The 14,942-nt window shown below is 41.1% G+C and overlaps 1 protein-coding gene across 12 annotated transcripts in view; it reads right to left on the reverse strand.

Annotated features, from left to right (window-relative positions):
* PTBP2 (polypyrimidine tract binding protein 2) overlaps positions 1-14,942 on the reverse strand; it is a 232,300-nt gene that overhangs the window by 17,885 nt on the left and 199,473 nt on the right. For 5 of the 12 annotated variants that reach the window (XM_033915943.1, XM_033915945.1, XM_033915946.1 and 2 more), the window contains 5 exons: positions 14,155-14,229; positions 5,246-5,400; positions 3,804-3,837; positions 3,291-3,383; positions 1,839-2,055 (listed from right to left, as the gene is read on the reverse strand). In XM_033915943.1, coding sequence (XP_033771834.1) covers positions 1,839-2,055; positions 3,291-3,383; positions 3,804-3,837; positions 5,246-5,400; positions 14,155-14,229 — 574 coding nt within the window. Of the gene's footprint in view, positions 1-1,838; positions 2,056-3,290; positions 3,384-3,803; positions 3,838-5,245; positions 5,401-14,154; positions 14,230-14,942 lie in introns of those variants that run through there. The other 7 variants (XM_033915944.1, XM_033915942.1, XM_033915941.1 and 4 more) reach the window with 4 other exon arrangements.

Genomic DNA, 14,942 nt, shown 5'->3' on the forward strand with positions numbered 1-14,942 from the left:
CAGGAAGGAAATGAGGCCCGGGAAAAAAGGACAACAAATGCAATAGCACTGTTGCTTGCAGAAGAAAACCCGTGCGTTCCTCCTGTGCGCGGGAACGGCACAATTCCATCCACATGATACTACTGTAATTTTGCCCACAGAGCCCTAAGTTCAATATCCGTGAACGACCTCTCCCGCATGCGAGAGAAGGAGAGCTGGGCCGCGCTTCGAGCGGGTGGGAAAAAATAGCAGCGGCCGGTTATTGCCCCCCCCCCCCCCCCCGCAGGGTGTGTTCAGCCAGCTGAACACATGCCCAATGGTTTTCGGCGCTGTCTACAAGCAAACACCTTTTCTCCACCGCTCTGTCGACAAAATGAACACGGTCCACAAACCGCAAAAATAATGAACTCCCATAAGAGACTCAATCAACCAGCAGACACAATAAAGAAAGTGAACACGGAAACACTTCAGCAGAAACCAGCAAATAAATAAAGTTACAACACTAACATTACTCTCACCCACAGCGACAGTAAAGCTATCTAAACCAGGAGAAACAATAAGGTAAAAGTAAAATTCCTCTCACCAAAGGCTACAGGAAAGTTAACACTGGTAACTGTAGACTGTCAGAGAAGTACAGTCCAGCTACAGCCTCTAATTCTCTCTTTTTATTTATTTTTCTTTGAAATGGGAAAGAAGAAAAAAGTGAGAGAATCATCAATACCCCTCAATCCATTGGAGGGGAGGGTGGAGCAGGGACCTGGGGGGGCCCAGGTGTAACTCCCAAAGCCGGCACCGTTCAGCCGGACACCCCTGTCTTACTGAAGAGAAAAATACTCAACAGAAGAAAATTAATCATCCAGTCACAGCCAGAATCCAGGAGCTAGTTGAATAGCGACCCTCACCTTCTGGGAGATAAGAGCATACTGAAGACACAGGAGGTGTGCCAGCCAATAAGACCACCTGTTAATCAGTTTCTCTATCTCCACCTGCTGGTAGATGTGTGCTATCCCACTGGTCTCTGGATTCATCTGCTGCTGTTGCTAAGGAAGTGCCAGTTAGTCAAAAAATACAGTAATTTACAGCATATTTAAAGGGAAAGCAACCCTTCAGATTGGCACTATCTCAGGATTTCTTTTTTTTTTACATAACAGACTCCTCTGGCTCTCATAGCAGCATGCCTTGCTTGACTTAGGGGGCAAGGCTTACAGCTGAGGCACCTCTAAAAAAATGTTGGGGAGGTGGAGGAAATGGAGAGACCCATCACGAGACCAGCCAGGTTTGATACTCCCGAGGTCGGATGGACCCCGAAACAGGACCCACCCAAGCTCAATCCGCCACAAAAATGGGGACTAGGATCCCTAAACAAATTCCAACAGCCCTACCAAGGGAGATGGGTACAGTTCCTCACACCTGCTGAGACTGAAAGAAAGGTACCTCTTATGTACTATTACACTGTTTTGTTTCAGTCTCCACCTTCTAGTTGCGATGAGATAAATATCCATTCGTAAGGACTACACCAGTCTACCAGGCGTTACAGAAATTAGAAATTTAACTTAATGTGGACTCTAATATAAAGCTTTGACAAGGACTAGATAAATGTTAAGTCATTGTCTTTCTCTATGATGCAACACAGATTACAACAAAGGCACACTACTGGTCCAAACTATCAAGTTTCATAATTCTAAAATAAAGCAAGTCTTAGAAAATGGAGTGACACACAAATCTCTAACTTCTTAAACTTTACATCAAAATGAATAAATGAAATTTGCAAAAGGAAATAAATTATCACTAAACATCTAGGCACTAATATGGTTCTTTTGCAAAATCTCATTCTCAAACTGTCACTGTTCAATACTTACGGAATATTAGACAGATGGAGAGTGGCTGATGGAGGGAATATGTTCTGAAAATTTTTTGAGCCTGGTTTCTTGAAGCGATGGAGAGGTGAATTACCAAAATCCTTTGTTAACCCTTGGTCATCAAGTCCCTCCCGAGGTAGCTGTACTGTCTGATGTTTGGATAGGGTAACACGAATAATTTTTCCATACATTTTTTGCCCATTAAGATGACTCATTGCTGAAAGAGAGAGCGGGTTTGTGAACATCTCAGAAACAGTCAATTACAAGCAAGATTTCTTGCTGTACTACTATTCAGTCAACACATCTAATCTGAACTTCTGTATTGCATTTTACCAGTACAGGTTCAAGGCAATTTACAAACGAAGAGACCCACACAGTACATGAGGAATTACATAGTTGAGAACATGATAAATACACCTTATAGTTACACATGTGAGTGCAGATCCAGTTTAGAGAGCATATGGATGAGTTAGTATGCATATATGTTATATAAGGGACATGATAATTATTTCTTACAGTTGTTTAAGACAGTCCATAGTTTGAGGGGTGGGGGGCTTGCAAGGATATAGGAGTGTTTGCTCAAGTATTTAAGTGGTTGGAAAAACTAGGTTGTGGAGTTTAGATTCTTTTTGGGTTAGTAGACAGATAGTGATATTGGTTGTTGGCATCTGTCGAATAGGAATGTTTTCAGTTGTTTTTTTTTTTTTTTTTTTTAAATCTAAGGTAGTTTGCCTCTGTTCTAATAGATGTAGGTAGGCCATTCCTGGTCCTGGTGACTGTGTATGTGAATAGTGAGTTAAATATTTGTGTTTCACTCCTTTGGAGGATGGTAGGATCATTTGGTGGGTTATATGGATTCTGGAGGATGAGAAAAAGGATTTGGAGAAGGGTTATTGACTCAAGAGGTGATGGCATGAAAGGAATGAAACATTATACATGATAGTTTGAATATTATTTGTGTACTTATAGGTAACCAGTGGAGTTTGTGATAGTACTCAGATATGGGACCATATTTTTTAGGCTAAAAATTTGTCTTATTGCTGTGTAGTTTGCACATTAATGAGAAATTCAGACCTGTGTAGAGTGAGTTGTAGTAGTCCAGCTGTGATAGGACTAGTATTTGAACCAGAATAGCAAAGTAGTTGTAGAAGGGTCTGATCAAATTTAGTTTTTTCAGGCTGTAAAAGTTTTGTTTCCCAATAGAGTAGGAAAAAATACAAATTTTTATAATTGCTTTATATAAACTTTAAATAATCATTCCCTAACAAGTACCAAATTTGCATCAATAAAGTCCATCATGCTTTTTTGCCTTAGATACTCCACAGATGCAGACTGTGAATACAGCCACTCATATTTGTCTTGCTTATTGGCTATTTGGTGTTTAAGAATACTTAGGTTTGTATTCATCCTAACCAGATGTTTCCATTGACTTAACTGTAAAGCACATCTTACCAAGCTGTGACTGGTTTCCGTCAGCCATCTGTATAAGAGCACTGTCTTTCTTATTGTATAAAATCTTCACACGCTGCACATCCCCATAAACACCTTTACAGATTCATAAAAGGACAATCCAAAAAAGAGAGAAAATAATTTTAAAGCAAGGTCAACTACAAAGCATGTTTGACACACCAATGACACATTCAGACATCAACATGAACACTCGCCCAATTTCAACAGTCACATGAATGATAAAAAGTAGATCAAGATTCTGAACAGTGAAATTCTGAAAAGAATTTTTTGACAAACCCTCAAAGCTATGTGAATGATATTAAATTAAAAAATCATGCAAAATAAATAAGCATGCATTAAAAATCTTGTGTCTATGGTGAGTTTGTAAACAGCAAAAGAAAAATAGCAAAAGATTTACTATTCAACTTTAAATCAAAAACTGCTAGGTATAAATAAGAACTAAGGTGAAACAAAAATTAAATCAATAATAAAAGTATAGTGCTAACAATAACATACCGAAGAGGGTAAACAGACTTTGGGGCGAAACCATCTTTAGAAGGAGAGAAGAGCAAGCAGCATAAGACAAGAAGAGAGAAGAGTCGAGGAAGAACGGAGATGAACAGATCATCCATAACGAAGGGTGGTTCCCGTAGAATGGTGAGGTGGTCATGGATCATGGTTCAAGGCAGTTAATTGGGGCAAGTTGGTCCGAGGAACATTTTGTTCAAGCACAAAAGCATGAACATAGGGAATGAAGACAGGGGTGAAGACACAAGGACAAGGCACATAAAGGGTAACATAGGGAAGGGTAGGACATGGGAAATTGGAATAAAAACAAGGAATGGGACGGTGAACACAAAGGGAAAAGGATGAAATGGGGACGGGAAACAGCAATGCAGAAGAAAAAAAATAAAGAGTTGGGAACAAAAAAAAAAATAAAATATAGGTCAGTACATAGGAAATGCAGGAGTTTGGTCAGAAAATGGTTGGTTTATGTACTGTATAAGAAAACTGAGTAATATGTAGTCACCCAAGACAAATATGAGTAAAGTCATCCATAATCAGAATCTATTATAGCATTTCATTTGACATAAAACAGCATGCAATAGAAACTGTAAATTCTGAACTTTTACTGCGTAAGCATGGCTGGTTATGAAATGCAGGCATATTTTTTAAAAATGGCCCTCTATTCCAAACGTTTTGGCATGCAAGACTGTGGATGACAAAATTAACAATATTAAATGATAAAAAGCTTTATAATAACAGAGGCCAAGTAAAAATGAAACAAATATCCATTTAGACAATGTAAACTTCAAGCTTCCCACATTTCATACCAGCTTTCACGGCAATCAAAATAAAGTGGAGTAAACACTAAAATGCAAAAGCATTTGAAAGGACAGACCCAGACTTTAGGGAGTAGATAAAGGTTTAAAAGTAAAGAAAAATGACCAACAACTTCAAAGAACAAAACTGGAAGAGCATCATCAGGATCTTTGGAAGAACCTTGAAAGAAAAATGTATTAGAGTATATTACACAAATCAAGAGTTTTTTTTTTTTTTTAAAAGAAGCATGTCAGCATGAAATGAACAAGCAAATAATGAAAGACAATGAGCAAAATTTTTACCTTGCAAAAAAATGATCTGCAAAGAGTCCTTTTTTTCTTTTTGCAAATGAAAATTAGAAGGTGCAGACAGCTATTAAGAAGCATTTACCATATTTTTCTCAGGCGTGTTTCCTAAAGTATATTTATATTTTAATTGTTTAGTAAGAAAAATTTTCTATTAATCATGGGAGATATATTTAAATTTTGAATCGGAGAATAGGAAAGAAGGTGAACAAAATAGGTTTTAAATTAAAACACAAAAAGTAAAATAAGAAAAACTGCAACAAATTTCACAAGAAACATCTACAAATGGAATGATGAGAAATTTAAAAATATGAAATTAATATAACTTACCTCTTCATTTAAATTGCTAACAAGGAGGACAGTATTGCCACCAGATGAAACTCCAGGTATACCCACACGGCCTGCGGCAGCTGCAGCTGCTGCTGCAGCAGCATTTGGAATACCCAGAGGACTGAGAGCTCCTGGAACAGCTGCAACAGGAAGCCCTAATTTTAAAATAAAGTACATTTTACGAAACACACACCAAGTCACATAAAAAGTGAATTCTACTCTGTAAAGTGGTGAAGCTTATGACTCCCTCTAGTAAGCAATAAAATACTTTGCCCTCATTGTCTTCGTCGTCTTGATGCTTTGTAACAAGGAATATAGGTAAGACGGAGGTTTTTCTTTGCCTTAAAATTAAAATCTTTTAACATTAAAACAATAAATGCATTAAAAGTAGTGTGCTGTTTTAATGTATTCAATGTTATTCCCCAATGAAAGCAAATAATCCAAAGTACAAATAACTGACCAACAAAAACTACCTTCAGCCTAATATTGGGTGGTGTGGAATTTATAGATAAACAACTATGCTTTGAATCTAGCAAATTCAAAAATGGAAAAATCTAAGTTATTTTCTCTATATAATTCCAGAGTTGACATGGACTATTACAGCTTCTGTATCCTTCTCCTTTTGAATTCCAACTAGTCTGTGACCAACTTTCAAGCAAGCCCTATAGAAACCCAAATTCATAGACCATCTCCCTGATATGGCCTGAAATAGCACCCCAAAGATAGAGAGAAAATAATGAACCCAGTTCATCCATATAATTTCTCCATTAAAGGTTATACCTATAACTTTTAAATTTCACTTCTAAGCAGTAACAATTTTTAAAAAAAAACCCATATACTACTTGGAATACATAGTGCTTTGCAATTCACAGCTTACAATCTATTCAAGATAAATATACAGGTTACAAGAGATATTGGAAATTCATTTATTGAAAACCTGGTGGAAAGATGGGGCTAAGAATTAACAATAATCTTGGAAAAGCTAGGCTTTTAATCTGGAGTTGAATATAGTTAGAGAAGCAGCATGACAAACTTCTCATGACGTTTATTCAAAATATATACTGCAATAAGGTAAGAGCTAACCTTTCAGTCAAGGTTTTACTGAAAACCACTTTGATCCAGATACTTCTGTGTATGGAGATACATAAAGTGTATTAAATTGAATCAAATGAGCTGGCAACAGAGGAAGGGCAGAGACTGTCGTCCAATAAGTGAAGTTCACAAGGAGGGGTATATGGAAGGAAAAGCGGTTGGGGATAAGGAACATATTCACTTTTTTCTAGGAATAAAAGTACAGATATTCATACAAGACTGACCTACTATTATTCAATCAGAAGTAGCCAAAATGACCACCACCCTAACACCTCCTCTCTATATATCCAAATACCCCTTAGAGTCCAGTAATGCAGACCAAACTTGGTCTGCCTTTACCACCCATTTCTCTCTGATGCAAAAAAAAAAAATAAAAAATAACCAAAACCCCTAATATCCAAACTATCCACTCGCTGCAGCCCCTTGGACAACTGCCCCTCCTACCTCCTCACATCTGCACCTGAAGGAAACATCATCTGGATTACCACTCTCCTAAATAATTCTCTAAACCATGGTCATTTACTGGAAGAAATGGGAAAAATAGCACTCACTCCAATGCCTAAATCATCAAATGCAGATCTTTTCACTCCCTCAAACTATAGACCCATTGCTAGCATTCCCATTCTTACCAAACTCCTCGAAACCCACAAAAGCAAGCAACTTACAGCGTGCATCGAACAACATTCTTGCCTCCACCAGACCCAATTTAGATTCAGGCAACAGCACAGAACTCCTTGTAATTACCAGGGCTGTGGAGTCGGAGTCGAGGAGTCGGAGTAAATTTCGGGTACCTGGAGTCGGAGTCAGAAGTATAAAAAACTGAGGAGTCGGAACATTTATCTACCGACTCCATTTTTGAACTTGGCATACCAATCGCGAGCGATTCTTTCAGCTATAGCACCCACTATATGCACAGCACAAATGTTGCGAGCAGCTTCTGCGGCCTTAGAATCTTGATTAAAAGCAAAAAGAAGGTGGTGTCGAAAATGCTCATTTCTCTCAACTTGATATTCCATTTTAACGATCTGAAAATTACCAGTGCTGTGGAGTCGGAGTCGAGGAGTCGGAGTCAGAGGAAATTTCGGGTACCTGGAGTCGGAGTCTGAAGTATAAAAAACTGAGGAGTCGGAGTCGGAACATTTATCTACCGACTCCACAGCCCTGGTAATTACTTTGATAACTAAAATTAAACAGCTACTAAGCATGGGCCGACAGGCAATATTTCAATTCGACATATCCACAGCCTTTGATTCTGTTGACCACCACCTTCTCCTAACAAAACTTTCAGATACGAGTGACAGAAACCATTCTAAACTGGTTCAATGACTTCCTCCAGAACAGAGAATACATCGTCAAAAAGGAAGGATTTACTCCAACAGCTGGGAGTCCAAAACTTGGAATGACCTCACAGAAACAAACAATCAGAACAGAACCCAACCACACCTTATTTCGGAAGAAACTGAAGACCCATCTCTTTGATAACTGAACTCTACATGAACCTTCAGAATACTCCTTCTATTATGACTAGGCCCTTCCTCTCTCCTTTTCCTGTTAAATATCCTCCTTCCACCCTTCAAGACCCTACCATGTCCTAATCTACCTCTTTTCTCTCTGTAAGTCACCTTGAGCCTGCATAGGAAATGGTGAAAGAGAAAGAAGAGTCAAAAGATGACCCCAAGATTGTGAGCAGTCAAGACAGGGAGGTTGAGAGTGTTGTCCACAGAGACAGAGAACGGGAGAAGCTGGGAGGCGAGTTTAGGCAGTAAGATGAGCAGCTCGGTTTTAGCCATATTCAGTTTTATGGAGTCGGGTGACTATCCATGGCTCTACCCCTATGGTAGCCACACTCCCACAGCTCTGAACAATGAATAATGGGTCCCTCCATTATTTGGAAGAATAACTCCATTATTTGTTAAATTGCATTGGCTATGTAAAGCAAGGTCTGTTTTTAAACTGTTCATCTAGTTGTATGACTTCATAAGAATATAAGAGTTGTCATACTGGGACAGACCGAAGGATCATCAAGTCCAGTATTCTGTTTTTTAACAGGGCCAACCCAGGTCACAAGTAATTGGTAAGGTCCCAAGGAGTAACTCAATGCTGCTTATCATAGGAATAAGCAGTGGATTTCCCCAAACAATCTTAATAATGGCTTATGAACTTTTGTTTTAGGAAGTTTCCAATACTGTTTTAAATCCTGCTTTACCTCTCTTCTAGACATTATTTGCACTTCTTCCAGATATTATTTGAGCATATGGTATATAAAATCAGTTTAACAATTTTCTTTATTCTGGTGGAATTGGGTGTGCACCTATGTATGGAAACGTTCAGAAATTGTTTAATACTTGAAGAATAGAAAGTTTAAACTGAAATTCACAGGGTGCTTGTCCTGTTTTCTTTACATGTAAGCCATGTTATGTATCCATGCCCCTGTCACCAAAGGCAACAAATATTACACTAGTCCCTAGAATACCAATGCATTTCCTATTGGGAAAACAGAACAAAGATTTTTTATACATAAATATCGTATATACTTGAATATAAACCAGCGTTCCCGCTAAGCTGCGCTGGGGTGCGCTGGCGCTCAAAATATTACCTCGCAGCGCACAAGTTTCTCGTCACAGCGCACACAGTGTAGAGCACAGTTCTTCAACCGCCGGTCCGCAAACAAAATCTTGCCGGTCCGCGAAGGATTCGGTCCCCGCCGCAACGAAAGGCCGGCGTCAGCTGACTTGCAACTTCCTGTTGTAGTCGCTGTGCCGGGACTCCTGCCTTCGCCGGGACTCCTGCCTTCCACCGCGTTTGCCTCCTGCCTTGTCTCCGCACCTCCAGACCAGCAGCGGCAGCTGTGTATGCTTTTAACTTCGGCACAGAGCTGCCCCTAATCAATAGTTTAGCGCGGTTTCATAAGGCAGCCTCGGGGCCTTTGCTAGGCCGGCCCACATCGCATCATCGAAGCGGGCCGGCTATCAAAGGCCCCGAGGCTGCCTCATGAAACCGCGCTAAACTATTGATTAGGGGCAGCTCTGTGCCGAAGTTAAAAGCATACACAGCTGCCGCTGCTGGTCTGAACTCTTGGGCCGCTGAAGGAGGGCAAAAAGCAGCTGTCCTGGAGGTTTCCCTTCCTCTCGCCTTTACAGGTTCCTTTTTTCCACCTTTTTTTTTTTCCTTCAAACGGCAACGGGCCCCAGCATCGACATCAATCAAGTAAGTTCCACTGTCAATCAAGCGGTTCTGCTCGGCCAAAGCTTCCCCTGTGACATGAGCCACCCTCAGGGGAAAGAAAGTGACCCACAAAGGTGAGGGGAAGGGGGGCAGATGATGGAAGTTGGGGGGGGGGGGGGAGAGAGAGAGAGAGAGAGAAGGGGCAGATGATGGAATGGAGGAGATGAGAGAGAGAGAGAAGGGGACAGATGATGGAAGTGAGAAGAAGGGAGAGAGAGCAGAAGGCAGATGGATGTCAGTTGAGAAGGGAGAGCAGATGCTGAATGGAAGTGGGGAAAGAACACATACTGGATGGAAGGAGGAGATAAATAAAGGGGGAAGAAAATAGTAAGATAATGGAGGGGTGAGGGAAAGGGGTGACAAGCTGTGTGTAGACACAGTGAAAAGAGGGAAATGGGACTAAATAGTAAGAAAGAATTTAATTTAGATGGAGGCAGAAAATAGAGAAGGAAGACCAGAGAAGAAAAGGGAAGAGAGAGCAGAGAATGATCAGATCTGAGTGGAGGAAATGAGAAGAGAGATATGCTAAAAACCACAGGGGGGAGGGAAGGATAGAGATGCCAGACCATGAGGGGAACAGAAGGAAGATGATGGATGCTAGACCAAATTGGGGGGTGGGGGGGGGCAGGAGGAGAGATGGCAGGGAAAGACAGACAGTGAATGGAAGGGGCAGATGCTGGACTGAAGAGACAGAGAAGGTTATCATGCTGCTGTACCGGGCCATGGTACGCCCTCACCTGGAGTACTGCGTCCAGCACTGGTACTTTAAGAAGGACACGGTACTACTCGAAAGGATCCAGAGAAGAGCAACTAAAATGGTTAAGGGGCTGGAGGAGTTGCCGTACAGCGAAAGATTAGAGAAACTGGGCCTCTTCTCCCTTGAGCAGAGGAGATTGAGAGGGGACATGATAGAAACATTCAAGGTACTGAAGGGAATAGACTTAGTAGCTAAGGCAGGGAGAACGAGAGGGCACTCTCTAAAGTTGAAAGGGGATAGATTCCATACAAACGTAAGGAAGTTCTGTGGTAGAAAGCAACATATTTATTTGGCTCATAACTTGCTGGCGCCCGATATTTTTAGCTCACAGTGAAAAAAGTTTGCTCACAACACCCGCCCGCTTAGAGGGAACACTGGTTGAGACCCTCATTTTTCCTCTCCAAAAGGAGGAAAAATGGTTGACTCGAATATAAGATGGGCGGCTTAATATTCAAGTATCAACCCAAGATCTGCACCCAGTGCCCCTTCCCTCCCTTGTCAAGCTCTGCACCCAACCCCCTACTTGCCAGACACTGCACCCCGCCCCCTTCCTTCCCTCCTGTCAGGCTCTGCACCCAGCCCTCTCCCTGCCAGGCACTGCATCCAGCCTACTTCTTTCACTGTCCTGCCAGGATCTCACATGTCCTGAATGTCTCCCACAAATTCTCGCAAGACTCGCTGCAGCCATTAAGGAACAGCTGAACCATCAGAATTCGCAGCAGTGACCAACTCAGAAGTGGGGCAAGAGCGCAGAAAGCTTGCTCCTGTGTGCTACACCTCTAGACCACCAGGGATTCCAGGTACAAGGGGCATATGGAAGGCGTGGCATTATGTAAGATATCGGCAGAGAGGAGGTACAATGGACAGGGCAGGGAAGAGGGACAGCGTACAGAGCCTTGTGGCCTGGCGCAGGCCTGCAACAAGTCCGGGAGGGGGAGGGTGGGTGCTGGCCAATATAACCGAGACCCTCATTTTTGGGCCAATTTTTTGGCCCAAAAACGAGTATATACGGCAATGTATCAGAAGCCAACACGTCACCTCGTCAAATATATGCAGAACTTGGATACTGCATGGCCTTAAGACACCTATGCACCAGAATATTTTTTAAAAAAAGAAAGAAATCACAAAAGGGGTCACTTGCTGCTACAACCAGACAAAGAATGCAGCTGAAATCAAACCAATGCTACAACAAATAAATATGATAGATTCAGTTCATTCAGGGACAGTCCTGATTTTATCCTTACTGCAGTCCTGGTTTTAGCCTTACTGCAGCGTGATTAAAATCAGGACTGGCTCAGGCTGTCCCTGATCACCTGGAGCTGTCTAGTAATTCATAAGCTTTTTAGATTCAAATTCTAGAATAGCTAAAACTAAAAAGAAGCATATTGTTAAGGGATATAGTCAAAACATGACTGACAACCTTCCAGAGGCATAAAACTCATCTATAGCCTATTGAACAAAAGACAGGTATCACCTTAAAAAAAATTCCCTATACCATTTTAAAGATATGCAGGCAACCAAGGTGAATAAAACCAGCTCTGATGGTCACAGGTCCAAGGCTGGCTTCTGTGCAGCAAGAAAAAGAGACTTTGTGTGACATATCTAATTAAATACATGAAACATTTTTGAAAGGAAGAATTAGATGCCAGTACTCTGTTCCAGTGCATAACAGCTGGAGAAAAAAAACAGAAGATGAACTTGAACTGCAGAAACAAATAAGGATCAAATATAGTGACTTGAGACTAAGGGTTGTATGGGGGTGTAGTAATACTGGCAAAAGTGAATTTTAAAAAAAAACTTGCTTCTTTTCCTTTAAAGCCTGCTAGACCAGTTGAGACCACTGGGGTTGTGTAATCCTAGAGGCCAACTAAAACTGCTGGTTTTGGTTCCAGCCACAATTGAATCCATTGCTCAGTTTTGGCTGGAAACAAAGCTGAAATCAAAAACACCTTGTCCACTGTCTGTGCCCCACCTCCCACTGATCTCTACCCCATCCCACACAGCATCAATGCACCTATCTTAATAAGCCCTGATGGTCTAGTGGCCTCTGTGGGGCAGGGAAGAACCTCACTCTTTCTGCCCAGTGCCGCTGCTGTTTTAAAATGGTTGCTGAGATTGCCATGGGAGATTCCAGTCAGCCATACTAAGATTACTCTTGCTTCAGCCGGTTCCAATCTCAAAATGGTTGCAGGGACCTCCTGTGGAAGCCTCACGAAGCCGCCAAGAAAAATCTTAGCACCCATTTTAAAGCAGCGACACCAAGCAAGAAATAGTGCAGTTCTTCCCTGCACCAAAAGGAAATTAGACCATCAAGGCTTGTTGAAAGCCAAAACCCAGACTTCAATCCAGTTTTGGTGCTGAATCTGAACCTCGGTCAGCCTCTATGTAATCTTACCAACAGATGCAGGCAGAGGAACTGAATTTTCCAGTGATGCCACCACTATAGAAACAGAAAAATGAAAGCAGAGAAAGACCATATGGCCTATATAGTTTGCCTATCCATACCATCTACTATTCCTTCCTCTCCCTTAGAGATTCAAGCTTATCCCAAGCTTTCTTGAATTCAAATACAATTTTCATCTCTACCATCTCCACTGGGAGATTATTTCATACATTCACCACCCTTTCTGTGAAAAAGTATTTTATAAGTTACCTCTGAGTCTATCCCCTTTCATTTTCATCCTATGCCCTCATTTCAGAATTCCTTTTTAACAGAAACAAATTCAACTCATGTACATTCATGCCACATAGAAACATTTAAAACTCTATTAAACTGTATGTTAAAGCTGTTTGTTGACACTTTATAATCTTTTTCTCCTTATTTTTTGTTTAGCCTTTAAAAAAAAAAATCACAGATTTCTTCTGCAGGTGGTATCCTTCAGATGCAGAAGGCACAACCAAGCTCTTTTCAACAAGTAGGTGAGAATGCTCATTTTGAATCTCAATTTCTTCTTAGAAATCTGGACATATTTGGAATAGAAGCCTGTATTCCCTTTGCTGATGTGAACTATATCATCTATTGCATTTGCAGTTGGGCATGCAACTTGCTCTTGAAGCAGATAGGCACGAGGTCCATGGTAGCTGAGACCATGGTAGGGGTGTTGTTAATGGAAGAGACAAGAACATGAAATCTTGTTCCATCAATGCTGAGAACCCAAACCAGTTGTAATTTGCCTCCATGTCTGAAGAAAAACTGCACCTGATCTCCTCCATGTAGGACAAGACACATATTCTAGAAAGTGGCTACTTTTGTCACACATGCAGCTTGTTTTGGTTGTGCATTCCCATTAGAGGTCTACCCAGATTGATGCTGGGCTTGATGAAGACAGCACCAAGAAAGAAGAGGACAAATGATCTCTCTTTGGGTGGGAATTGGTTGATGTCCCATCCTGATAACTTCTACCTATACTCAGAGTTGAGGATGAGCAATATAGTCCCAACACAAGTCCTAGTATCCACTGTAGCTTGCTTTTGATGCAAACATTTATAGACCAAACTTAAACGTGCCAAAGATTTTCTCAAGCTGCTTCTCCTCATAGCTCCAAGTCCTGTGAATGGGCAGCAAAAAGGTTCCTTTCAGTGGTAGTTCAAGGAGAGTTACATTCAGATGCAGTGTATGCATCTGTAAGGTGTCACTCATGCTTAAGTAACCACTTATGATAATGTGAACTTGAATATCTTCTATGACTTTATCATATATGCACTTCTGTGCTCTTTTTGAAAACTTAAGCTACCAACAAAATGGATGAGGCCTATTTTTAACTTTTGCATATTATGTTTATGACTCTTAACTTTCAGAAATATTTCACCAATAAAAAAGAGATTAGGTTCTTACCTTGACAATATCTTTTCCAGTAGTCAGGAATGGTATGCTGAATGTTAGGGTACTCTGCACATTCTTGTGAGCATACTGCAGAAAGATGTCAATCACAGCTTTAGAAACCTCTTCCTTCTCCCAAGACTATGCTGCCCCTTTAGTTTGCTCCAAAGCATGCAAGAGCTGTAGAGTAAAACTAGAGTAAAAGACAGGAAGGGACACAGGGCACAAAAACAAGGTTCTTATCTGCTCATATAATGTAATGTGGTGAAAACGGTTACTGTAGCTGGTTTTAAAAAAAGTTTGGACAAGTTTCTGGAGGAAAAGTGCATAGTCTGCTATTGAGAAAGGCATGGGGGAAACCACTGCTTGCCCTGCATCGGTGGCATGGAATGCTGCTACTATCTGTGTTTGTGCTGAGTATTTGCGCCTTTGTGAAGAGGGGACACTGGGCTAGATGGACCATGGTCTGACCCAGTAAGGCTATTCTGATGTTCTTAGAACATTACCACTGAACAGTAAAACACATCAAATATAAGCAACAGCTTGAATATAAGTGGAGGTCAATTATCTCTTGAGATTCTATTTACAAACTGATTCTGAACCCATAGTCCGACTGGCAGAGAAGTCTTAGCTATGGAGAGGACCAGTAAGCATAAGGTAGAAACAGGTGCATCAGAAATTATCAGGTTGGGGGGGATCAGCATAACATTCCTATCAAAGTAAGAACCTAATCTCTTTTTCCAGCACAATAGGAATGGTATGCTGAACCTTAGGGACGTACCTAAGCAGTTCCTGAAGTCCCG

This window comes from Geotrypetes seraphini, chromosome 12, assembly GCF_902459505.1.
Source record: "Geotrypetes seraphini chromosome 12, aGeoSer1.1, whole genome shotgun sequence".
In the NCBI taxonomy this organism is placed as follows: Eukaryota; Metazoa; Chordata; class Amphibia; order Gymnophiona; family Dermophiidae; genus Geotrypetes; species Geotrypetes seraphini.